The sequence below is a fragment of the Agelaius phoeniceus genome, chromosome 6, assembly GCF_051311805.1.
Source record: "Agelaius phoeniceus isolate bAgePho1 chromosome 6, bAgePho1.hap1, whole genome shotgun sequence".
In the NCBI taxonomy this organism is placed as follows: domain Eukaryota; kingdom Metazoa; phylum Chordata; class Aves; order Passeriformes; family Icteridae; genus Agelaius; species Agelaius phoeniceus.
Window position 1 is genome coordinate 49,060,200 of NC_135270.1, and position 24,541 is coordinate 49,084,740.

General features: G+C 33.5%; 1 protein-coding gene across 4 annotated transcripts in view; it reads left to right on the top strand.

Moving 5' to 3' along the window:
• PPP4R4 (protein phosphatase 4 regulatory subunit 4) overlaps positions 1–24,541 on the top strand; it is a 60,488-nt gene that overhangs the window by 29,669 nt on the left and 6,278 nt on the right. For 2 of the 4 annotated variants that reach the window (XM_077180646.1, XM_077180648.1), the window contains 20 exons: positions 38–111; positions 1,098–1,204; positions 3,776–3,883; positions 5,908–6,029; positions 7,574–7,696; positions 9,785–9,954; positions 10,984–11,103; positions 12,567–12,644; positions 13,449–13,532; positions 14,636–14,818; positions 15,534–15,639; positions 16,395–16,542; positions 17,034–17,178; positions 18,059–18,100; positions 18,192–18,266; positions 20,151–20,226; positions 20,657–20,737; positions 21,076–21,169; positions 21,605–21,675; positions 22,455–22,593. In XM_077180646.1, coding sequence (XP_077036761.1) covers positions 38–111; positions 1,098–1,204; positions 3,776–3,883; positions 5,908–6,029; positions 7,574–7,696; positions 9,785–9,954; positions 10,984–11,103; positions 12,567–12,644; positions 13,449–13,532; positions 14,636–14,818; positions 15,534–15,639; positions 16,395–16,542; positions 17,034–17,178; positions 18,059–18,100; positions 18,192–18,266; positions 20,151–20,226; positions 20,657–20,737; positions 21,076–21,169; positions 21,605–21,675; positions 22,455–22,593 — 2,146 coding nt within the window. Of the gene's footprint in view, positions 1–37; positions 112–1,097; positions 1,205–3,775; positions 3,884–5,907; positions 6,030–7,573; positions 7,697–9,784; positions 9,955–10,983; positions 11,104–12,566; positions 12,645–13,448; positions 13,533–14,635; positions 14,819–15,533; positions 15,640–16,394; positions 16,543–17,033; positions 17,179–18,058; positions 18,101–18,191; positions 18,267–20,150; positions 20,227–20,656; positions 20,738–21,075; positions 21,170–21,604; positions 21,676–22,454; positions 22,594–24,541 lie in introns of those variants that run through there. The other 2 variants (XM_077180647.1, XR_013182874.1) reach the window with 2 other exon arrangements.

A 24,541-nucleotide genomic window follows, 5' to 3' on the forward strand; every position in this document is an offset into this window, starting at 1 on the left:
TATAAGACATCACATATAATTCATATCTTTTAAACAGGTGTCAGCAATGCATGGTTAGAAACTCTTCTTGCTGTAATAGAAGCTTTACCAAAAGAAACTGTCAGACATGAGGTAATACTAATTTCTTATGATCACAAAAAAATATTAAGATTGTAAGATTGTATGTCCTTGCAAGTTTTATTCACCTCAGTCAGATTTGTGGCAGTTCCATACCTGTGAAAATGGTAATGATTGTGGAACACACTGTAAGAGATGAATGGGTGAAATAGCGAGACAGGGAGGTCACCTTAAAAAACGTAGTGTTCTTCAGCAAATAAAGTCAACACTTATTTACACTCCACTGTAACATTTCCACTGCACTTTGTATTCTCAGTAACATGTTTTCCTGCACCCTGTTTTGGTTTACAGGTTAGTATCTCAATCTATGTCTTCATGAAGAAACTACATTTTTTTTATTATTGGACTAAAATTCCAATATCTGCTAAATGGAACTGAATGCTGGAGATCCATTGTTTAGTGTATTTCAGTAGTTCTTGGTGTACCAAAACTCTAATGCACTGCTAACACTCTTCATTTTTCCCTGTGTAGCTCAAGAAAGAATGAAGAAAATCTGTCACTAAGCTATAATGCCAGTCCCCTTTAGTCAGCTAATTTATTCACTTTTAAGTGTTCATATTTTGTTAAGTTCAAAAGCTTTGCAACAGACATATTGACTGTTTTTATAATTTAAAACAGTATGGAGGTTTAAATAAACGATTGTTTGTGTAGTATAGAAATCCTCATTAAAATAAGAGTAAAATTCAGAACTGTTTAAAAATTCAGCTTATAAAGGGTAAAACATAAGGTTGGAACAAACACAGAGAAATTATTCTAGTCATCTTCAAAATCTAATTGCAATGTAATTTAAAATATGTAATTTAAACAGAATTGACTATTGATATGCATAAGTGCCATTATTGCTAGTACTGATTAATTCAGTGAAAAGGTTAATGACATTTGGGATATGTTTTTGTAGATTTTTTTTTTAAGAAGAGGAATACTTTATTTGATGCTCACAATTTTTTCCACTCATATGTCTTCTTTTTTTTTCCATGTAGATTCTGAATCCACTTGTTTCCAAAGCACAGCTTTCTCCAACACTTCAGTCCCGCTTAGTTAGTTGTAAAATCATGGGAAAAGTAGCTAACAAATTTGAAGCTCATATGTAAGTAGACTGTCAATATATTTTCATTCTACAGTGTAAACCAGTATTTCTCTGTTAGTGGACACAAATTACTACAAGAAAAGTAGACTTCATTGCAAAAATGAAATACTTTTTTTTTTTCACAGATCCTTTTCATTATTTAACTAGCATGTTTAGATTTGCTGATGTTCATCATTTTATAACTTGAGTTTGTATGTTCTTTCACAGATTTGAATGGATACCATTTCCAGGCCATTTTTCCATATTGTTTTTCTTACTAGAAAATAAGTCACACTGTGGATTTCTCTGCAAACTTACAGGCACAAAACACAACTTCATCTCCTTTAAGTTTCTTGTCATAGGAAGAGGAATTCCATTCCTAACTTTTTATTATGTAAACAAATCTAGCATGTAGATCTGGTTTTTTTTTTTTCTATCCCTAACTAAAATGTAGATATATGAGGAACTACTATTATTCCCTGATATTTTCCAGCCCTTAGATTCAGTGTCTGTGAGCCTGGACAGGAGAGAGTGCAGTGATGAAAGCAAATCTGAGTCACTCATCTGCTCAAAGCAGTTGGTGTGGTAAATTCCTTGGTCAGTTTACCCAGGCCTGTGATAGCAGGACCACTTCCCCAGATGTGTTTGGTATCTGGGCAATCCAGCACAACATTACTTTGGATAATCCAGCACAACATGACTTTGAATTTCAACAGAAATCCACAGTGGGCCACCAAATGCTCAGAAACTACCTAGCTGAGGAAGCTCATTCTAACAATGATTTTGATCTGCCTGAAAATGTAAGGATTCAGCATAACAGAAAAGAACAGAACAATATGACAAGACACTTAGGAATAAATTTCTTTAGATTATGGGGTTTTTTTCTTTAATAAAAAAGAGCTAGAAGCACCCAAAAGGAAACTGTCTAAATCATAATTTGCTGTATATATATATATGTGTGTATATATATATATACACATATATACATATATATATACTTGTTGAACATGCAAAATTTAATGAAAATGGTAGAGTAGTATTTTTGAGAATGTTACCAAATCTTTATGTTCCAAATATCTAGGACTCTGTCAGAATAGTAGCTGCATTTATTTATTTGATGCTACAATCTCATGGAAATAAGTGACTTTATGGATTACTTGGAATCTTCTGTGAAATATAGTAGTGTTAATTCGTAGCCATAACAATCACATCTTTTGTGATGTTTCTTCAACATGATTCCTTGCTCTTCAGAAGCAGGAATCCCCACATTTCAGTAAACAGGTCTTAGCACCTTTTCTGCACAGCCACTACATTTTAGGAAGATAACTCAGAATTTTCTGGGATATGTTGTTTTTCTGGTAGAGAGCTCTTGAGTGCAGTTCAGAGCTGGGTCCTCAGGTTTAGAATGTGGCAGACTGAGTGAAATTCAGGGCACACTCTCATTCCCCTTTCAGAACGGCTCTTGGTACAGGCCCAGAAGACATATCTATCCTCAGGAGTAGGCAATATATAAGCATATCTTCACTTTCTTCTGCAGAATGGCACAGTTTTTTCTCATAAAATTTATGCTATAATTAAAAACTTCATATTTGATGTTATTCCTAGTTTTTTTCTATAACCTGTCCTTGTCACGGAGCACTAGTTTTTGTACCCTCCAGTGTTCCAAGTTAAAAAGTATTTTTTTCTTTTTATGTAGCCCCTAATTTAGTGTATTCTAAAATGCCAAACTTCCAAGACTGTACAATTTTTGAAACTTGAGGCTAATTTTTTTCTGTAAGAAGTAAATTAATTTCCACTGAAATGAATAGAGGCTGTGCAAGCTGGCTTGAAAATTTGCTTGTCAGTGTCTCCATATTATTTATCTTGAGTTTTGCAATAACATAAGGATTTTTATAGGGATATTTTATGAATACTTATGACAGAACCTTGAGCATTGAAAGGAAACACAATAACTGATTCTGCCAAGTTGTAATATATGTTTTTACTGAAATAAGAATGAAAATTTTTATTTTGTATCTGCCATTGATTTACATGAATACTTGATCTACTTGCCTGAAGGCATTGCAATATTCAAGCTTTTAATCTTAAATTCTTTTTCTCCTTTCTTCCTAATTATGTCTTGGGTGATACCTGCATATCAAAGATGAGGTATTACAGACATTTAATTGGGATTTGCATTTCCATTTATATAATCTTTTTATTGTTTCAGTGGCTGTTCAGAAATTGTACTGAAGATTAGAATTTATTAAATGAGGACAGCATCCTCCTAAAGTAGCCTACCTACTGTTTTTGTAGAGAAATTATTTATTTATAAGAAATGATAGATGAATATGAGCAAATTATAATGACAGTAAATATTCCTTTTCCTGTTTCTTTGTAACACATATTTGCATCCAATGTACAATATTCTTTTCTAATTGCTGATTATCAGAAAAATCCTTTACTGTGTGTGATAAATTAGTAACTTTTTATATGGGATAAACAAATAATATGTGAGTATAATTTCAGTACTATTCAATAGATTTTATATATATTCAATAGATTTTATATATTCTTTTTCTATATATTAATAAAAAATATTCACATTTTTAGTGTTAAAAGAGAGGTGCTTCCATTGGTAAAATCACTGTGCCAGGATGTGGAATATGAAGTTAGAGCTTGCATGTGTCGGCAGCTGGAACATGTAGCTCGAGGAATAGGGTGAGTGCAATTTGCCTGACTGATCTAAAATGCAAAATATTTCTCTAAAATGTCAACCTAACAACTCCTTTTAAAATTGCTGAATTAATGCATACTCAATAATGAATTTGGAAGGTACAGATGTTCTTAGTAATTGGCTGTTGGCAGTTGTCTCTATTCCACTTTTAGATTTTTCTTTCTCTTTTATAGTAAAATTGCTGAACCATAAACCCAACAGATTTTTTAAATAATGACTTCATCTATAGCTTCTTGAAATGATCTCAATTATCCATTGGTAGTATTTGTCCTATTTAAAAATTCTGACAAGTATTAGCAGCTTTAATAATTATTGTGCAGTGTTTTGAGAAAAAATGCTAAATGGCTTTTGTAAGCAAATTTCAGTTCAGTATCAACTTTTACTCAAACCTTGAGGGCCTTCAATATTCACACATAGGATTCAAAAAAGTCTGGAATTTTAATAAAAGAAAATGTTAATTACATACAGGATTGGTTTCTGAATAAACAAATATTTTAAAATTCGAGGTCTCTCTACCTGTTATTTTGTCAGGGAGGAAAAAACCAGTAACTTCTTTTAGAGATTGAAAATTTATCAAGTAACATTCCTTACCCAGTGCTAGACAGCAGAGATATAGATTAGATCTTATACTAATAAGTAACCATACTGGAAAAGAAATTTTCTAAATTCTGTTTAGTGTCTTTAAAATGAACTAAATTTCATTTATTCTAAATTTCACTTATTCTGGGAGTTGAAAGTTTAAAAAAATCATATGTATTATGCAGTGGCAAATGACAGCATTACTGGTAATTTACCCCACCTTAGAACAGTAGGTTTCATAGGGCTAAATACTTTGTTACCAATTACTGATCTTTCCTGTGTATTTTTTCTTTGATTCTTTCCTCACCAACTTTTATTTTTAGCATTAATGTATTCATATAGACTGTTCTAACTCTGAAGTTTTTGCTTAATTCCTTCTCAGTGCTTTAGGTGATTTAATCATCTCATGAGAAATGGTGGACATTGAGTGCTTTCATTATGGAAGGTATTCCAATGTGTCATGTTGAGGATGAATAAGTAGTAGGTAAATAAAAAAGTAACTAAACAGACATGAGCAAATTTTCAGGTAAATGTTGAAGGTATAATGTGACAGCAGTCCAAATACTTATTTTTACTAGTTAGGGTTATTGCCACTTAAATGATCTGTTATTTTCTCATAATTTTATTTGAATATTTAATAATTTTCTTGGAAGAATACTGTTAACACCTCTTGATTTGCTGATAGGTAAATAAACTCTGTAAGATACAAATCACTTTGTTGCTGATTATAAACATTTGAAAGGATTATTGTTTATATTGACTTACAAAAGGGGCAGCTGTTACTGCTTTAGTCTGATTGGAAGGGATATTTTGAGCATTTTTATTTCAGCATCCTGGAGTTAAGTATCAGCAGTATGTCACTATGTACTAAGGCAAAAAAAGGACAAACAGAACCCTTTTTTTACTACTTTAAATGAAGGCCAAAAGTCAGTGTTTAGACTAGTTGGGAAATGGCATTTTTTCTGAGCAGTAGATGTTCTCTGTAAAGAAGGCTCATCTTTGATTTATAAAATTTCCAGACACTTCAATCCAACATGGCTCATATTTATTAAATTTTGACTTTGGACCATCATATTGAGCATATTTGATCATAGGAATTTTCTTAGTGATACAGTGAAATAGCTGGAGTCCTTTGATTTTTTTTTCAGACTACATTTTCTCTAATTGATTTTGAGCTAATTTGAATGCTTTTTTAATGATGAAGTTCTGCATTTAAAGTTTGCATGTTTCCTTGGTTGACAAAGAAGAAAAGTCCTGAGATTTGCTGGGGGTTTTTTATTTAACTTTAATTTCCTTAGACCTCGGTCCGTTTTTTCTTCTTGGCTACCCAAAAAATATCTAAATGAATATTTCAAGGCAGAATTCTGTTTTTCAGTGGCAGTATTGTTTCATTGTAAGTTTTCTTTTGACTGCTTGCTTCACGTTGCAGGACAGAACTAACAAAAACTGTGGTGCTTCCTGAGTTAGTGGAGCTGGCAAGAGATGAGGGCAGCAGCGTACGCCTGGCAGCTTTTGAGACCTTGGTGAACCTGCTTGATATGTTTGATGCAGGTAAGAACCTAATTTAGGCTTCCTAGCCCAATTCTTAGTGCTCTAGTGCATCTTATAATGGTATTTAAATGCTTTTTGTTCCAACTGCATTATTCAGACATTTCTGATTTTATTTTATTCATTGCTTTGTCCTTTGTATTTCCTTATATTTCATGTCTTGCAGTGCTTTATATGCAGAAAGTTTTAAGGGAGGTGAGCTAGTTGTCCATGAAATCAATTATCATATTCCAAGTTTCTAATATAGTACACCTAAATAGAATGAGTAAAATTACTGCATAAATTATGGGAATATTGTGTTGCTAGCATTTAACTAATTAATGTAGTGCTATCAGTACACAGAATACAAAGTGTTAGCTCAACAAAAATGTACTGTACAGCAACTTGGTGATGAATTACTACAATATATGTATTTAAGCCATTTATTTAGAGGAGTGGATAAGGAAAAGAAAAATATAGTATAGCTTTGGGGAGAATACTGTAAATTATTCTTTTTAGCAGTGAGTGTTTATACCAGTAAGTATGATAGTAGGTTAACTTTCTAGTTCTTGAGCCTCTGTATTGGTGCTGTTAAGTTTGTGCTTCTCTTTGCACCTCACACCCTTCACTCCTCCTCCTGCACTCCCTGCTGTAACTACTGCTTTGAGTTACTGTGAGAAACTTAGAGATGGCAATCAGGGGTTATTTACAGGTTTTTAAGGAATGTTTCTAGAAGTTGGGTTTGTGTGGGTTTTGCTTTCATGGCTGAAATAGAAAATGAACACTTTTGAAGACAGATGACCCAATATTACATCCTAGAGTGTCTCTCCCACAATATTAAAATATTTCTTCAGGCCAATCTAACTTGGTTCAGACACAATTATTTGCTGAATTTTGCAGTTGATCTACCATTAAAAAGTCATTATCCCTTTAAAACTCAAACATTTTAATACAATGATTTTATTTAAAATAAGTCCAAAGATAAAAATTTCTTCAAACATTTGCTCATTTATTTTATAAGGACAGCGTGTGTTTGGATTTGGCTTTAATTTCCAAATTATGTAATTTATTTCCTGTGTCCTTAATTATTTTGTTTCTCTGTGAATTGATTGTATACCAAAAGATTTTGAAACACTTCTCAGTAGGTTTAAAAAATTAACATAGAGAATATCCTGATTTTTCTATTTACTGTCACAGCCTGTTCAGTCTTGATCACCCTGTATTCTTACTATTGTGGGAAATCTTGTTGTAGGAGTACTGCAGTAGTCTTTCTCTATATATTCTTGGTGAATGGAGAAGGTAGTCACTGTTTATTTATTTTCTGCCTCATCCTTTGCTGGGGGATGCCTTTTCACTAACAACAAACAAAAAATGAACATAACAGGAAAGTACTAAATTTAGGATCTTTCTCTCTACCTCTTGTTTTGTACCTTCAGTGAGTGCCTGCCAGAAGTAATCCTGAGAATGTCAAAAGAAATTTTTCTCAATTTATTGCAGAAGTTCAGTCTCTGTACTCTTTTTAAAATATTGACAAATGGCTAACTCTAAAAATTTCTTTTGTTTTTCAGATGATCGGAGTCAAACTGTTCTCCCATTAGTGAAATCGTTCTGTGAAAAATCCTTCAAAACAGATGAATCTATCCTAGTTTCTTTATCTTTCCATTTAGGGAAACTGTGTAATGGATTATATGGTATGATTTAATCTCTTTTTAAAAATCTGAAACATGAGGGAAGATTGGAGAATTTGAACCCCTTGGAATGGGGAGAAAAAGGAAATGGTAGTTAGTTAGATTTTGGAAATTTCTTCTTCGGGTGACTATCTGCATATTGTTTATTATTGTTTTTGTGTTGTTTAGACTTGGTCAAAGATGGAAACATGGTGTTTCATCTTTATTGGTTTGACTGATTTTTTGGGGTATTCTGGAGCTTGTTATTTGGATGATTGAATTTTTGAAACTAGAAACCTCTGAAAACATTATGATGTTGGCTTGATCTCCTTTTTAAGGCACAGGCAGAGTGTGCCCCATAAAGAATTTCAGGGGAGAAAGGAGATGCCATGTGGATTCCCCAGCTGCAGCTGAGGCCAAATCTGTACTCATTACTTTTATATCCATAATCTGTGCTTGAATTTTCACTTGAGCACAGCACAATTTTCCTTGATAATTCTGCCCACATATATTACCTTTGGAGGAAGAGCACAGAATCATGGCTTTACATTATAATTTTCCTCTAGACTCTTAAAACCTTTGATCTTTCCTACAGGTCTTTAAAATGAACCTTCATGATTATTCTAGAGATGATCAAAGTGACCATTGCTTCACTATAGATTATTTGAAATGGCTGTTTCACAGTGTCAAAATGTTATTTTCAGAGACAGAGAGCTAGAACAGTCCATCCTGTGTTTATCATGTTTTTCCAGTCTTCTTTTCTCTAGGTCGAATGACTAACTCATGATCTTTCTTCACCTCTGAACTCCATCTGACAAGTTCATATTTTGCTCAGAGCATTACGCCTTAGGACAGTTGAATGAAAGGATTTCTTCACACATCTTGCCAAATACATTGCTGTTCACATTTTCTAGTATGAAAAATTGCCTTTAAAAAAAAATCTAGCAGCTAGTCTTTCTCTTTCCTGTCCTTGTGCAGGTGATGCAGATCAGGCCAAGCATGGTACCTTACTGCTGTTCTAATGGAATAATAGTATTAAGACCATATGTCCAGTTACTGAAGATCATTTTAACTCTGTCTTCCTGAAGAATAAGCAGTCTCTGTCCTTGGTTGATGCTTTCAGAATTCTGAATAGGCAAAGTCTCTTGTCTAGCATCTAGAATGTCAGTGAAAATACCAAATAGTACCACAACTCGGATAGAACTTACTTTATACCATTGCCTATCTTGTCACTAGTATTGGGTAGTTTTCTCTTAGTTGTTTTTCCAAGCAGTTTTGGAGCACTTTTATAGTTTTTAATCTATCATTCCTGTTCCCTTGTGAAAGTCATGAGCCTTATTGCCTCTTTTGTTTCACTAGTCCTGTTATCCCATACTAGAAGGAAATTGAATCAGTTTGACAAGTTTTTCTTTTACCATGTTGGCCACTGTTATTTTTTGTGAGAGGATATATGTGGGTGTATGTGTATGTTGGTATTTAGTAGTAGATTTTTTTTTGTTTCAATTTTTTCAAAGGTGTGAAAGTAGCCTGCTTTACATAATTATATGGCTTGTCCTTTCCCTCTCTAGCTATTAAATATAAGTACCACTTTAGCCCTTTTCTATTCTATTATTTAAGATTTCAACAACTAGTACTTTGAGTACTGGAATGAAGCACATCTGACTGCACATTTTGAAAACCTCTTGTTTAAGATCCACTGACCTGTTGTTTCTCTACTTAAAGCTTGAATTTTTGTCAGAGTTATTAATTATACTCAGCCTGATGATATTAGTGGAATTTGAAAAGAAAAATTCTTGAGAATTTCAGCCTTCTTGATACCAATCAATGATATCTTTTCCTTGCCTTCTGGAATAGAAAATTGAGCCTTTTCTTGGTTATTCTCTTATTACTAATGTACTTGTAGTTTTTTAATTCTTCTTGCTAATTACATTCCAGTTTGTTCTGAGTACTTGTGTGTAGTAGATTCAAGGGGGATAGGAGGAAGAGGAGGGATAAAATCAAGTTATTTGATAGATTTTAAAGTGAGATTTGTTTGGGTACATTATTAATAGCATTTGTAATGAGGAAAGTTTGTTGTTTTGTTTGGTTTTTTTTTTTTTTTCTTTTTTTGAGGCATTTTTACTCCTGAACAGCACTTGCGGTTTTTGGAATTTTACAAGAAGCTTTCCACACTGGGTTTACAGCAGGAAAATGGGCATAATGATAATCAACTACATCTGCAAACTCTGGAACAGGAAAAGAAGTATATTTCAGTGAGGAAGAACTGTGCTTACAATTTTCCAGTAAGTAATATTAATTTAATATTTAATATTAATTTGTGTTGTACATATAGTTCCCTATATAGGACTTTACAAGTGATAGAGGAGTTATTCCCAAGTTATTAGCTAGATTTAGCTCTTTCCTGCAAACTTTCAGTTAGTAAGCTTGTGCAAAAGAGTTAGGAAATACTACTTTTTGCAGAGCCTCAGAAAATTATTGGCAAATTCAGACTGAGGAAATGGTATTCTAAGAGTTTACTGGTCTTATTCTTTCTTACACATTTTTTCCAGAAACTTAGCACAAAGGATTTGGGAAAAGGTCTGTGAAACAGAGCCCCCAGTTTCAAACCACTTGAATCTACACTTCCACATTCATTGTGTGTCACATCATTCTAGGGAGTTGGAGATTGAAACTGAATGCTCAGGTTGATGTTTTAGTCATGTTCCTGCCTGAGTACAGAAAGACTTTTCAATTTTATGTGAGGTCTTTAAATACACCAGTCATATTTCTGTAAATCTACTTTGTATTTTGACATTCTGCATTTGTATTCAATGAAAAGATGTTTGCACCAAGAGCCAGTAGACAGCTATTTTTTCTTCTGCCTTTTAAAGGCAAACACAGAAGCAAAAATGTAGGTAGACATCTGTTGGTTTATTTGAGCAAAACCAAGGTATGTACAAACACAATCATATTGAAATTCAGATTCTTCCTTTGCTGCTTGCTAAAACATTCTTTGTCTTTGAAGTATCCATTTGCAGTTTTTGCTAGAGTGCAGAAACATTAGCAATATTTATAAATTTGAAGTTTTATATCTCATGGTTTTAGTCTTTATCTTCAAAAAAACAGCCTGCAGCATGTCTGGAAGATAAGTTAATTCAGTTTAGTTCTCAACTCTGGATTTTGCCTGGTGCCTGTGTTTTAACAAGGCCAGCAAAACCTCCACACTTCCTCTGTAAAATAACTTCCTCTGTTACCTCCCAAGTTCATCTGATAATATCTGCTAGTGTCATCCTTTAGCTGTGTAATTTAAAAAGGACTTTATCCTTCCACAGGCCATGATTGTTTTTGTGGATCCAAAGAACTTCCATTTAGAACTTTATTCTGTATTCTTCTGCCTTTGTCATGACCCTGAAGTTCCTGTCAGATATACCATGGCCATTAGTTTCTTTGAAGTAAGTCTACAATGGTTCTTTCTTACTGTTCACATAGTTTTATTTTATTTTGTTTTCATCTTTAAGCTTACATTTGTGGCTGTTCAACCAAAATAGACATGAGAAAAGGTATTGAAATGATTTAGTTTTTCAAGGGTGTTTGGTTCCTTCTAACCTCGGTATATAGCCCATTTACACACATTATTTTATTTAAGTTGTGTGACATTTGTCTACAAGAGATTACTGCTAGGTCAGATTGTAAGGAGCAATGAAAAAAATGTACAAATGCATAGGTATTACTAACTCTATGGAGTGAATTCCAGAAATTAAAATGTGTTTCATAACACTTGTGTTTCAGTCTTTGAGCTTAGCTTTGATCCCATTTTTTTTCTGGGGAAATTGGTAAATTAAGCAGTTTGCTGAAAACTTTTAAATGAATAGTAGAGGGGAAAATGGCTTTACTTCCACCATTGTAAGAAAGATGTATGGATTTCCAGTTCTCATTAGCTATTGATATCTTGTTTTAATGAATGATAGTCCAACATAATTGTTGAAATTGTAAAATTAGCATCAATTCTACATAATATTTTGTTTTAGCTGCATAGCACTATTAAAGTACTGCCTGAATATAAGGAAAGTATTTTAGCTCATTAAAAAAAAAACCTGTAAAATTTTACCTTAATCTAAATGTACATTTAGTTCTTGTTGATTTAATTTTAACAGTTTAACTAGGCAACCACCTGACAGGCAAAAATGAGTAATTTATGGCATTCCCTGCTAGCTGGATTACTTTCCAAAAAATGTAAGTCCTTGTAGCCATTTCCTTAAAGCTTCATCTTGATTGAAAGTAAGCTCTTATTTTCACTTGCCTTAAAGGAACATTAAAAAAAATAATCTAAATATTTCTTGTGGCAAAAAAAAATCTCATTCCTCAAGTTTGTGTTATGCTTGCTATAAAAGCTTTTTAATAGCATGGAGATGAACTGCTGGTGTTTTTTAAAAATCTACATAAGACTTATGAATCACATGAGTCAGTCACAGTCAAAAACCAAAAGGAGTAAGGAGTGGAAACTTCAGGTGGAAGGTTTGGGAAACTTAAAATCCAGCACAGGATAAGAAAATTTTGCATTTAATCTTCTGTAAATTATACAGCAGGCTGACTCTTAACTCTCCTAATTTACAGCATTTGAATATTCCTCAAGGAAATTTCTAGCCTTGCAGTGCAGTGTAAAAAATTCTTGTTAAATGTGAATAGAGTTAATTCCAAAAGAATGTTTCATAGTTAGATAATAGACCTGTTTCTTGTCTCATGTTCTTTATATAAGCTTGTTTTTAGTGTGATCGGGGGAAAGTACACAACTTTAGGAAGCTGATATTAAACACTTTTTTCTGTGTCTCTTCATGCTTGCTGTAAAGTAAGAAAGCAGTGTTGTGCCATAGAACTAAAGAATGTTTCACCTTGCTATCTTACTGTCATTTTCTAGGTTGCTAAGCTTTTAAATTCTGATGTGTATACAATACATAAAGAACTGGTTACACTGTTACAGGATGAGTCACTGGAGGTAATACACTTTTATTGGAGCTTTTTTTGCTTGTTACATCGAGGCAGATAATCTTCATGTTTAATAACTCTTCACTACCATAGTAGAGTAACAATTTGAAATGATTAACAGCTTTTTATCTATTGCACAGACTCTGCATAAAGATGCCAGCCTTCTGTGAATAAAAAGGAGGAAAATAGGAAGGTGTTTGAATTTAGTAAACCCACACTAAATTTATTAGCTTTTAAAAATACTAATTCTAAATAGTTTTAATTGTTGTATTATTTATTACCTTGCAAACTCTAAAAAGCTTTGGGTTTGGTACTATATTAAAGTAATAGTTGATAGGATTCAAGGTCTTTTGCTTTGTTTCATTTTTATTGTCCATTTGAGGAGGAGATAAAGAAGTTGTGTATGGTTTGAAGATCAAGATTTCCAGAAAGAGTTTTGGTCCATGGTAACTTGCATAGAACATGAATCAGTTATATTGCAGTTAGCACAGTGAGACTTTTTAGGATGTAAAAAACAGACATGTTCAAGAAAAAAATGACCATTTCCTCTGATAGTGGTTTTTCTGGTAGTAAGTTAGGCTACTCCAGTTAGAAAACTTGTCTGATCACATAAATAAAAACTGAGACCTGTAATGCTTATATTACTTACTGCATTAAAATATCAGTCATCAATGCAACTAATCAATGCAACTAATCTCCATTTTCCTTTCAATATGAGAGAGCAGTAGAAAAAGGTGTCAGCAGGGATATGTTGGTGAGAGTTAAAAATGGAGTTAATTTACAGGCCTCTTTCATACAGCCTTTCTTTAAATAGGTGTTAGATGCCCTAGTGGGTCACCTTCCTGAAATCCTTGAACTAATGACTAATCGAGGAGAAAACAATGGATCAGAAAGCAAGGTAGGTATTCTCATGGGGTTTTTCAAATTTTCTTTCTAAATGAGGGTAGTAAGAAATTTCAGACAAATTTTGTAGGAAGAGGCTTTCATGATTAGTTTCTGCTTTGAAGAGATGCAAAGTTTCCATTTCTTTTTTTTTTTTATTGTTGACATTATAAGCTTTAACATTAAAAAAATTTGGAAAGATTAGAGTTAATATGAAAATTTACAGTTTATACATGTTCTTTTTCTAATTAACCACAGGTAAGTGAAAACAAAACTTGGTTTTGTGTTAAGGGATTAATAGCTAATACCTAATTTAAATTTTTTCATATGGATGTATCAATTGCTCATGGGTGCCATTTTCAGGCTTCTGCTAGAAGAAAATCTATTTCCTGAAGTGAAGACACTGAATTAAGAGATCTGTACTCAGCTCACATCTTTTCTAATTTAATTGTATGTGGCTCTGGATGATGGTTTATTCCCTGACTCCTCACCTCTAAGATGGAACAGAAAGGTTGCTGGTTTTGAGCATACTTCCTAAATGTATGATAAATTGAGATATTGCAGTAGTATAAGAACTGAAGAAATTTATTTTCTTGTACATGAAGAAGTTGACAGTGTAATTCAAAAATTTGAATTTGTCAGTTGTTTACAGCTGTAAATATATATAACATATAGAAAATGCAATGCCAGGTGTAGCAGTTTGTTTAATTTTTCTTAATATTAAAGGGAATTTAGCTTGGCTACTAAAAATTCTTTACCTTCTACTGAGAAAAGGTGTACAATTCCTACTAAAATTAATTCCTACTAGAACTAATTAGGGGATTGGGAACAATAACTGCAAAGATTAAGAGGATAAAAGAGAATTGGTATTCATTTGGTTTGAGAAAGAGAGTGCTGAGGAGAGTTGGTGTAATGGTTTTAATATCTGTAAAAGGGTGTTCCAAAGAGAACGGTGTTTGTCAGGAGAAGGGATTAGAGATGAAAGTGTATTTAGCTAGGTACTAAAATACCTTTTGTATTAGTCTTCCCTTCTTCTATTGTTGTGATTTTCTTTTTAAGTATAGTGACAAGACACACAGCTTGAGAATGTAAAATTATTGTTTATCTTTCTGTTTCTAGTTACTCTCTATTCCTGACTTGATTCCTGCATTAACGACAGCAGAACAGAGAGCAGCGACTTCTTTAAAATGGAGAACACATGAGAAGTTACTGCAAAAATATGCTTGTCTCCCTCATATCATATCAAGTGATCAGATCTATTACCGTTTTCTTCACAGGATGTTGACAATCATTTTGACAAATGTGAGCCCACCTGTTGCTTTCTCATTTGTTTTGGTTTGTTAATTCAAGTTAGACCACTGGGTATTTGCTCTGTGTAGTACTTCCTGTGTTGTATTAAATTCCTATCCTTTTCATATGGTATATCAAGCCCTGTCATTATTTCTATGAGATTTTTTCCTGAAAACTTGCCCCCATTTGAGCTGCAAAATTTGGATTGACAGTTTTCCTCCTACCTGAGACTTCTTCCTTTTCTTGTGCTCATCATCAGTTTGTTTCTAGATAAATCAAAACCTTTTCCTCTGAAATATGCCTTCTTTTTCCTGATTCCATACATTAGTGTTTGTTCTTTATGAAAGAACTCTGCATTTCTAAAATAAATTTTCATTTAGAGCTACTAGTCTGAAATTTTTCTGAGTTAATTCAAGAATAAAACTGTTGTAAAAGAAGATGATGTAAATTTTATTTCTAACACCTGCAATACAGAAGGTGCCTTGCCAAACATGGAATATTTTAAGGTGCTTATGGAATAGTTAAATCTACAAGTTGGGCAGAAGGAATAAAGAAGCAGGTGTCTCATGAATTGGCCAAACTTCCTAATTCTCCCTTATGTTATGGCATTTATTTAAAAATTCATAAAGTTAGGCTACATTTTAGCTATTTTTCTTCTAATTCTATAAATGTTTTTAGTCATACTCTTGCAGATACATTTAACTGTGTTCCTTTTATTTCTTTCAAGAATGTCCTGCCAGTGCAGAAAGCAGCTGCTCGGACTCTGTGCGTTTATTTGCGCTACAATCGCAAACAGGAGCAGAGACACGAGGTTATTCAGAAACTGATCGAACGTAAGAGATGATCTTTCCTCCATTACTGAGAAATGAAAGTTAGTTTTGGCTGAAGATCTATTTACAGTTACATTTATTCAGTGTAATTTCCTTCCATCATCAGAAGGACTACGCTTCGAAGACATTCAGTTGCTCATATTATCACCAGCAAAATGTACTGTGCATATGCAAGGAATAGAGCTGGAGCTATATAGGTTTATATAAAGGCTTGGGGAAGAGGCAATGCAGAAACTGATAATATGCCAAGACCCCTCAACCCTACTTCCATTAGCCAAAATTACTAAGTTGTGGGTGCAGCAATATAAAAAACAGAGTTCCGCTGTAGAAGTAAAATTCTCTAGACACTTCAGCATAATAAATCTCAGAAATTAATTTATTAATCAGTCACCTAAATTTGATGTTTTGGTGTATGCTATGTGTTTTAAAGATAGCTTAGAAGTTTTAACAGTTCTCATTAACATTCCTTGATGTTAACACAGTAATTTTGATACTTCTGTGACATGGTTTGAAAGGCATACAGGACTTTGTTTAACACTGTAGGTAGTTCACTCTGTTGCTTTTTCGAGTGCTCACAGACAGAATTAATTGAATTCAGAATGTTAGTTTTTTACTAAAAGAAAGAATTGAGATAGGCTGAGAATATGTCTTTTGATGCCCTTGATTATCATCTTTGAAGTCAAAGGTCAGCCTGTGAAATGTTTTCTATCTGACATTGAAAACTTGACAGATAATATCTGCAAATTTTTATTTTCCAGAACTGGGCCAAGGAAAAAGTTACTGGAACAGACTTCGTTTTTTAGATACTTGTGAATTCATTATGGAACTGTTTTCAAAATCATTCTTCTGTAAATACTTCTTTTTACCTGTGCTTGAACTTACCCATGACCCAGTGGCAAATGTCAGGTATGTAGACTATGTAGCAGTGTACAGGAAAAAGAGCTATAAATAATATATTAGAAATACTGTTAAAAGTTTTATGTTTTGCTTAAATAATGGAATTGAATGAAAACATAAAGAGCTTTCAGAATGACCAGTACTAAAGATGCAGGGGAGTGTGGGAATGGTACTAGAAAATCCCAGAAGCAGGTCAGTAGGTAACTGATAAAGTTAGGTGTGCATATCGCTTGGAAAATCCAGAGGTCTCCTTATTTCTCTAGATTTTCAAAAGAAACTCAGACAAACCAAATATGTTTATGGACTGTATTCATGATCTGTAGAGACTTTTTGAATGTCTGGAATCAACACATAAGCAACAATCACTTCTGAAAAATAAGACCACTTAATTATTTTGTGTCAAATGCTAGCATGCAATGCATTGAGAATTAATGATTTATGTTAAGCATCTGCATCAAAAGGTGAATATTTGGGTTGTTTGTTTGGGTTTTTTTTTGTAGAATGAAGCTATGCTGTTTGTTGCCAAAAGTCAAATCTACTCTGAAGATTCCCACTGATAAACATTTACTTCAGCAGTTGGAATTATGTATAAGGAAACTTCTGTGTCAAGAGAAAGACAAAGATGTCTTGACTATTGTGAAAAGAGTAAGCATTTTTCTTTTTAAGCAGCGTTTAATCTTGGGTTTATCACTGACAGTTAAGATGACTAAAGTTATGCTTTCTGTGGATTTTCTCAATGTAAGAACAGGAGATTAAAAAATTCCATTCTCTATTATGTAATTTTGAACAATTAAAAGATGATGTAGTATAGTATGTTCTGTGAAATTTAGAAGTGTTAATTGTTTCCTTGGTTACTTATATTGCAGTTATTTTGTAGTGATTCAAATTCAGGATTTTGACTCAATGACCATTTATGAAAAAAAAGACTAGAGAAAGATTGAATATTGATTCTAGTAAAACTCATCAGGTTTGTGAGACAGAGATATCTTGTTAGACTAGATATTTTTCAATATACAGACAAAGCATTTGCAGGATTTTAAAATGTTACAAATGTCTTTTTAATGTGACTATTCAAAAAAGTACATCTTTAAGGAATGTCCATGCTTAGACTCAAATTTAGAAACCATGAAGTGAAATAGCTCAAGTAGATGGCTTCCTTACAGGGCCAGTCTGCAGGAGAGAGACTGGGTGAAAACCTGTGTGGAACCTTCTGAGTTAGACACAGGTTCCTGAGTTGCTTTTTTCAGTCCTGGTTCCTATGCCTGTGCTATAGCTATTCTTGCTGTGGTGCTTCCTTGAGTGTATTTTGATTTCCATACAGATATTCTGTGAATCTATTCATTGTGAGTCTCAGCAGGGCTCTGAGAATACTCTCTGATAAATTTTTATGCAGCTTTTAAACTGCATTTGTGCCACAAAAATAAAAGCATAGGCTTCAAATATGTAGGAAGAAAAGGCAGTTCTTTACTTCATAGTGTGGCATGCTGTAGAGTAATAATAAATAATGGTTTAATTTTCTTTGTAGACGGTGTTAGAATTGGACAGAATGGAGATCTCTGTGGATGCTGTAAGTACTTACTAACGTTAATACTTATAAACTCCTCTTAGTTTCCAGTTTCATGTAGTGATTTTTTATTTTTATTGATTTTACTTTGAAGTTTCAGAAAAGATTTTACAAAAATGATTTATTGGATCAAGAAAAACAGAGACAAGAACATCTACTTTTGGAAATGGTATATTTTATCAGTACACTGTCATTATTTTAAAATAGTTTCTAGCTCTATATTAATGAGGCAGTAATTTTAAGGTAGGGGAAATGCGTATTTTGGAGAGACCTGATAGGTTCATTATCTGTGTGTGGTTTCACTTTATAATAGGGTTAAGTCCTTCAAAGTAACATGTAACATTTTTCTTTACTACCTAAATTGTGCTGTGTCAATTAGAAAGGCAAACTTGAGTTTCTTGAGGAATACCATGTATAACATGATAAACTGACCAATGGAATTGGAATTCACATCCAGCTTCCCTAGGCAAAGAAATTAACCTCATAACTTCTTTTGTCCCAAGGAAGCCAAAGAATGCTCTGTGTTACAGGCTTTCCAATTAGCCAGGAAAGAGAGAAAAGCAGAAGGTGCAGTAGGCACTTCAGCACACAACTTGTATCTTCACCACATCTCCACAAAGCCTAAATTAGACCACAGCAGTCCTCCTGTCTGCTGCCTCCCCTCCACCTCCAGCCTGAGGTGGGAGAAGCTGAGCAGCTGACAGGATTCAGAAGATCCTAAAATTGTTAGCATGGTTCATCTGACTTGTAGTAAATGAACTAGTAAGTGAACCAGAAGAGATTCAGGAGGGTCCCAAAAATGTCCTTGTTTCCTCCTTGTGGTCCTCTTTGCTGTCAATGGGTATTGCAGGTCAGTATGAACAAATATACCTGAGCCACAGATTTCCTGCCACTTCCAGTGTCCTGGGCCAGCTGGATTCTCAGACCTGCACACACACTCAACTCAAAGTCTTGAACTTGGCTCAGGCAGTCTGCAGGTAGATACACTTAATGCTTTTATACTGAAAGGGTTTGCCTGGTGCAAAAGAGCCTCCAGTGCTACTGTGTGTTGTATGATGACATTAATTTTTACCCTGTTTCTACAGCTGCAGTTTAGAAAAGCACCTGAATTTTTATGGTTTAGGCCACCGATCTGTGCTACCCTTTTGTATCACAAAGGCCTGACTGTCTGTGAGAGCCATGCTTTTGGGGAACCTGAGAGGCACACAGTGAATTGGGACATGTTGCAGTCCCAAACAGATGCAGAGCCATTCAACCCACTTAAATGTATCTGACTGCCAGAGATTTTAGTACTGAATATGTTAGTAAGTTTCCTTCATTTTAGTAGCTGATTTTGTAGGAACTATTTTCCAGCAACCCTGACCTGAATTAATTACCTCTTTCTTTTCTTGACTGGGTATTAATTAGAATGGCATGAAAAATATAGATTAGAGCAATTATGGTTCACTTAACTTTTATTGTGAAAATGGTATAGAAAATTAGCTAATATTGTGTAATTTTTTGAAGCTGGTGTGATATCTACTCATCAAATGGAATATATTTTTAGGCTGGGTAGTATTACAGAAGGGCAAATAAATTCCATGAACCTGAACAATTTTACATAGTTGATTTTGTCATAAAGATTTATCAACTGTAGATTTTAGTTCTTTATAAAGTTTGAATATATGTGACACAGCTTAAAATTTAAGAAAAACATTTTCATTGAATTGTATGAAATAAAAGTGTTGCCTGTTCTGTTTTCAGGGTGTCTGTGTTACAGAACATTTTTACATTGCCAGCTGCCAATGTCTGTATCTTTTTGAATATAAAAAATGCCAAAAGCTGGGCATAATTTTAATTATAAGTTCTAGATGTGAACTTCAACTCTGAGCTTTCTTCAGATTGTGGTTTTAAAATGAGATATGTACCCTGATTTCTTTCTGTATTACTTAATTGGTTCTCCGGATATTCATCAAGGATTGTAGAGCAGGAGAGTAGAAATGAACTGTTACTTGGAAACACATTTATTTACTTTTACCTGAGTAATATCTAAGAAAATTATTCATTCTTTTAGGAACAATTAGAAAAAGAGAAGCAGAAAAATGAAGGAAGATCTACAAATATTAATGATAAAATGTTCGAAAAGAAACGTAAGTTTGTTTATTTGTGTACATGTTTATGCATGCTTTACTCTTCTACAAAGGTAGTAGAGAAAGGAGCAGGAAAGACACACTTTATACAATGAACAGAGATTTAGAAATTGGATATAAAAATTCTTTCTATGTATTAATGAAGTTGTTTATGAAAAATGGCCTCATATTATGTATAATATATAATAACATATATATTTTATTTTGGCTTTATTAATAAAATACATTACAGTTTTAGTTCTCTGTTATTTTTCATTTTGGGATATAGTGTAAGTACTTGTCTGTGGTATTTCTGAAGTGCTAGTAGCACTGGATTAGATAGTATTACTCTTTGCTCCAGGACTGATATGTTATGTCCTCTCTTTTATAAAAAATTAAGTTTTAAGAGGGAAGGGATTTTACCGGACTGTTTTTTTTTTTTTTTTTGTAGGTAGAGACAGTAAAACATCATCAGTGTTGGCAAAAAGTATCAATCTCTCTATTTCTGGAAGCTCTTCTAGTACATCAGCAGGTAAGAAGAGTTCAAAAACTCACTGAAACACTTTGATTTCACATCATCAGATTAAACCCCAGCAAAGCTGCTGCTGACATCTGTGGACCCAAGTTACACCTACTGCACAGAGGAAAAGATACATCTCCTAGAACTGAATGTATTTTCTCTGGTTTTTAGTTTTGTTTCATTCTGTAATATATAAATAGTGACTTAAGGATTATTTTTTTTTTATTGAAGTACTTAAATCATCTCGTTCCTTCATTTATCATAGATTGACAGAAAAATATATTTAAAAGTGTTCTTAATTATTGAGGAAATGCAATATTCATATTAAAAAATGTTCTTTATAATTTTAGGCAAAGAAGAAAAAAAATCCAAGCTGGTTCGAAGCCAATCTTTCAGTACTCAAGTACTGCATCCAAAATACAGCAACATAGACAAGTGCCCTAAGTATCTTTATAATCTTCATTGCTTACCTCATAGGCAAATGTTTGCTAATGGACAGCTCTTATGAAATTAGTGCTCATGGATCTCTGAAAGCAGTGATGTGCTCACTGAATTGTGACTTATATTTTCAGCTTTCTGTTTAATTGATTAACTGAAGGAAGAAACATCTAAGGCATGCTGAAGCCTAGAAATGGTTATGAATTCCTTTTAATTTAATAAATGTCACCTTTTATCATATATTAAAAGTAATTTTCAATATGAATTGCTAAATCTAATTTTATACATTTCTTAAATACATTTCAGCACAACTTTCTCATTTAATTTCTTCATATAAACTCAGAAATAACCTCCAATACTATTAAACTGCAGGATGATATAATTGAGAGGAACACTTTTGGAAATAACCAATTTGGTTTTGTTCTGTTTGATTTTTTAAAGTAAAAGTTCTGCTACAGGATATACATCTTCAGTACCAGGGATGGGAAAGAGTTGTATGTTATCCTTTAGTGGTAAGTAGGTCACTATAATGTGTTTTACTTCAGTTTTTTTGCTTGGTTATTGAACATATGGGCCCAATTAGGCAGGCATACTCTAAGGTATCATTCTCCTAAAGAAAACAGAATAATAGATATCCAATAGATTTGGGCATTTAAGTGCTATCTAGTAAGTATTTTTCAGATTCTTTTTTTTTTTCCTACACATTTGTTTTAATTTACATTTAAAAACAGTAAAAGTAAACTGAGTTTGTCATGTCCTGGTTGGAATTTCAGGTATCATAAAAAGGTTGATTTTGGAGTTTTTCTCGACCTATTTTACATGAGGAGAATGCATATTATGTAAAAATTCTACTGAATTAAGAGAGAGAAACTACTGTTTGCGGTTCTGTCCACTAAATTTTAAAGAGTTTGGATGATTAAAGATAAGATTGAGATGAATGGCTTCCTAGAGAAACCTTTCTTTCAATTCACTACCATTAGCCACTAGGCAGTTAAATTACATTAAAGAGCTAAATTTTAAGCAGCTAAAGTTTGGCCTAAGAAATCACACTTTTTACATACATAAAATATATGAATATTTTCTTTGAAAATGTGTATTCCAGTTATTTAGTGGGGCTGTTTAATAAAAATACTTGAAGAAATATTAAGTAGAAACCATTGCATTAAAATTTCGGATTAGTGCCATAGGAAACAAGCCACTATTGTCACAGGAACAACAGCCCATTCTGTTTACTTTCTGTGCAGTGTTTTCAACCAAAGTTCTTTGTCTAAGCTGCCCCTCTGTGTTTCAGATGACTCCTTCAGGACTCATGCTGCTGGCAATAGTGGGAATGCTGCCTTCCATTCCAGCTCTTCTCGCAACTTATTCAACTCAGCTGACCACAAGAGCAATGGGAATAAGGAGAGTCAGACCCTCAGAAAGATGAGCATGTAAGTTGTTGACAAGATGTTAATCTGAGCCTAGGGGTAACGTTTTCAAAGGGAACTCAAAAGATCCATGTAAAAAAAATTAGGCCTGTATTTATTATACTTCTGCACACAGAATTTGAGATACTAAAATAGCAGGGTAGAAATGTGGTGTATGCAATTGTAACTGTTTCTAAGATGGCATTACCTTCTAATTAGTCTTTCACATTGTTTCTCCTGCACATATTTGCATTCAGCTGGTATATAATTGAGAGGGTGGAATGGGAAAAAGTGAAGGTTAGTGCCTTTGATATGTAATAACTACAGTCACAGTGATTTAGCTGCCTGTAGTTGGAGAAAGAGAAGTATTTTTAGACTACTTCGTTTCTAATTTTCCTTCTTTTTGTGGACTTATATATGTTTTATCATTATGTAACAATTCCATCATGAATCTTGAGCCTTACAATGAACTGGTACTGGTATTTGTTATTAATGCTGACTTCTTTGCCTTACCATTTACAAAAAACCAAAAAATCAATGCTAGGCATCTCCCTCAGGCTGCTTTCCTTTAAACATCAGCCAGTGCTGTTCAGCATTTTGCAAGAACAAAATCAAAGATGTATTTTTTTCTCCTGTGCTAAAACTGTAAATCATAGAAAATCACTGTGACACACACTCACCCAGATCCCTGTAGACTCTAGCAGCAAATTCCCTGCAGATTCCTTTTACACTATAACTAAATTACTGTCATTGGACTAGCTGTAATTTTGTGGGCTCAAACTGAGACTTTTCTTTGCTAGCAGAGATTTGCATTCTTAGTCAAGGCAGAATGGAGAACGGGAAGGAGCCTGCTACAGCAAGAAAAGGAGTCTGGGAAAGCAGACTTCAATGTACAATGTACAATGAAATTACAACTGGAAGCTAAGATAGGAAAGAGAAAACATCTTATACTGGTTTGCTAGGTAGAGAGAGGAAACAATAGTGATGGTCTGTTTTGGTGAATTAAATATCTGGATGAATATATTTGTCCACTTCTGTATTTTCAGTTTCCTTTAAAAAAAAACCAAAATATCTTCCCAGCTTTAGTCAGGATTTTAAGTTAATAAAATTACTAAATTGCAAAATAAAGCACTAAAAGCTTTTACAAACAAAAAGAGAAATTCTCAGGACAATATTCGTTTAGCTCCTTGTGTACTTGATTTTTTTCCTGCTGGAATTCTACCATCTTCACTGTACAAGATAAATTGTTTTCTAGAATGAACTCAAGCTTGCATAGTGACCTGTAGTTTTTAAAACTGCTTTTATTTTGTAGAGAAGGTTGGAAGCTAAGTTGTGAATGCAGATGGCCTCTGTTGAGTAAGTGGCTTCACAGGAGTAGTACTTAAAGGTGCCAAATCACTTTGCCCTCTGTCCTTGTCTTTGCCAGTGTCTAATGGCTTCTCTTAACACTACCCACAGCACTTCAGGCTTTTTATAGGTGATCATTAGGGGGTCACTTATTTCAAAGTGCACCATTTCAAAGTCAGCAGTTAGATTAGTAGACATGCTGACATTTTCAGCTATCTCTAAAGTAAATGGGGCATTTATCTTGAGAATAAAATGTAGTGGAGTGCTACATAGTTTAAAAAATCAGGTGTGCTCAAAACCTCATTTTCTTTCACCCTAATCACTGTATGCCTCTTTTCCTTGCTTTAAAACTAGAAAATTAGTTCAAATGTTGTAAATATTTTTAGCAATCTGTTGAAATTCCAATTACTTGCTGTCCCACAAGGATTTGGGGAAAAATGAACGAATTAATATTCATGAAGCAATGAGGTGCAAAGATTAGTTAGACATATTTTTTATCACATAAAACATTCCCAAATTTCAAAGGTTTTTCTATCTTTCATTTAAAATAAAACTGATATCTTTTGTTTAAATACAGAGGGATAGGAAAAGGCTCACACAGAGCAGTTTGCACTTTTGTCTTCAG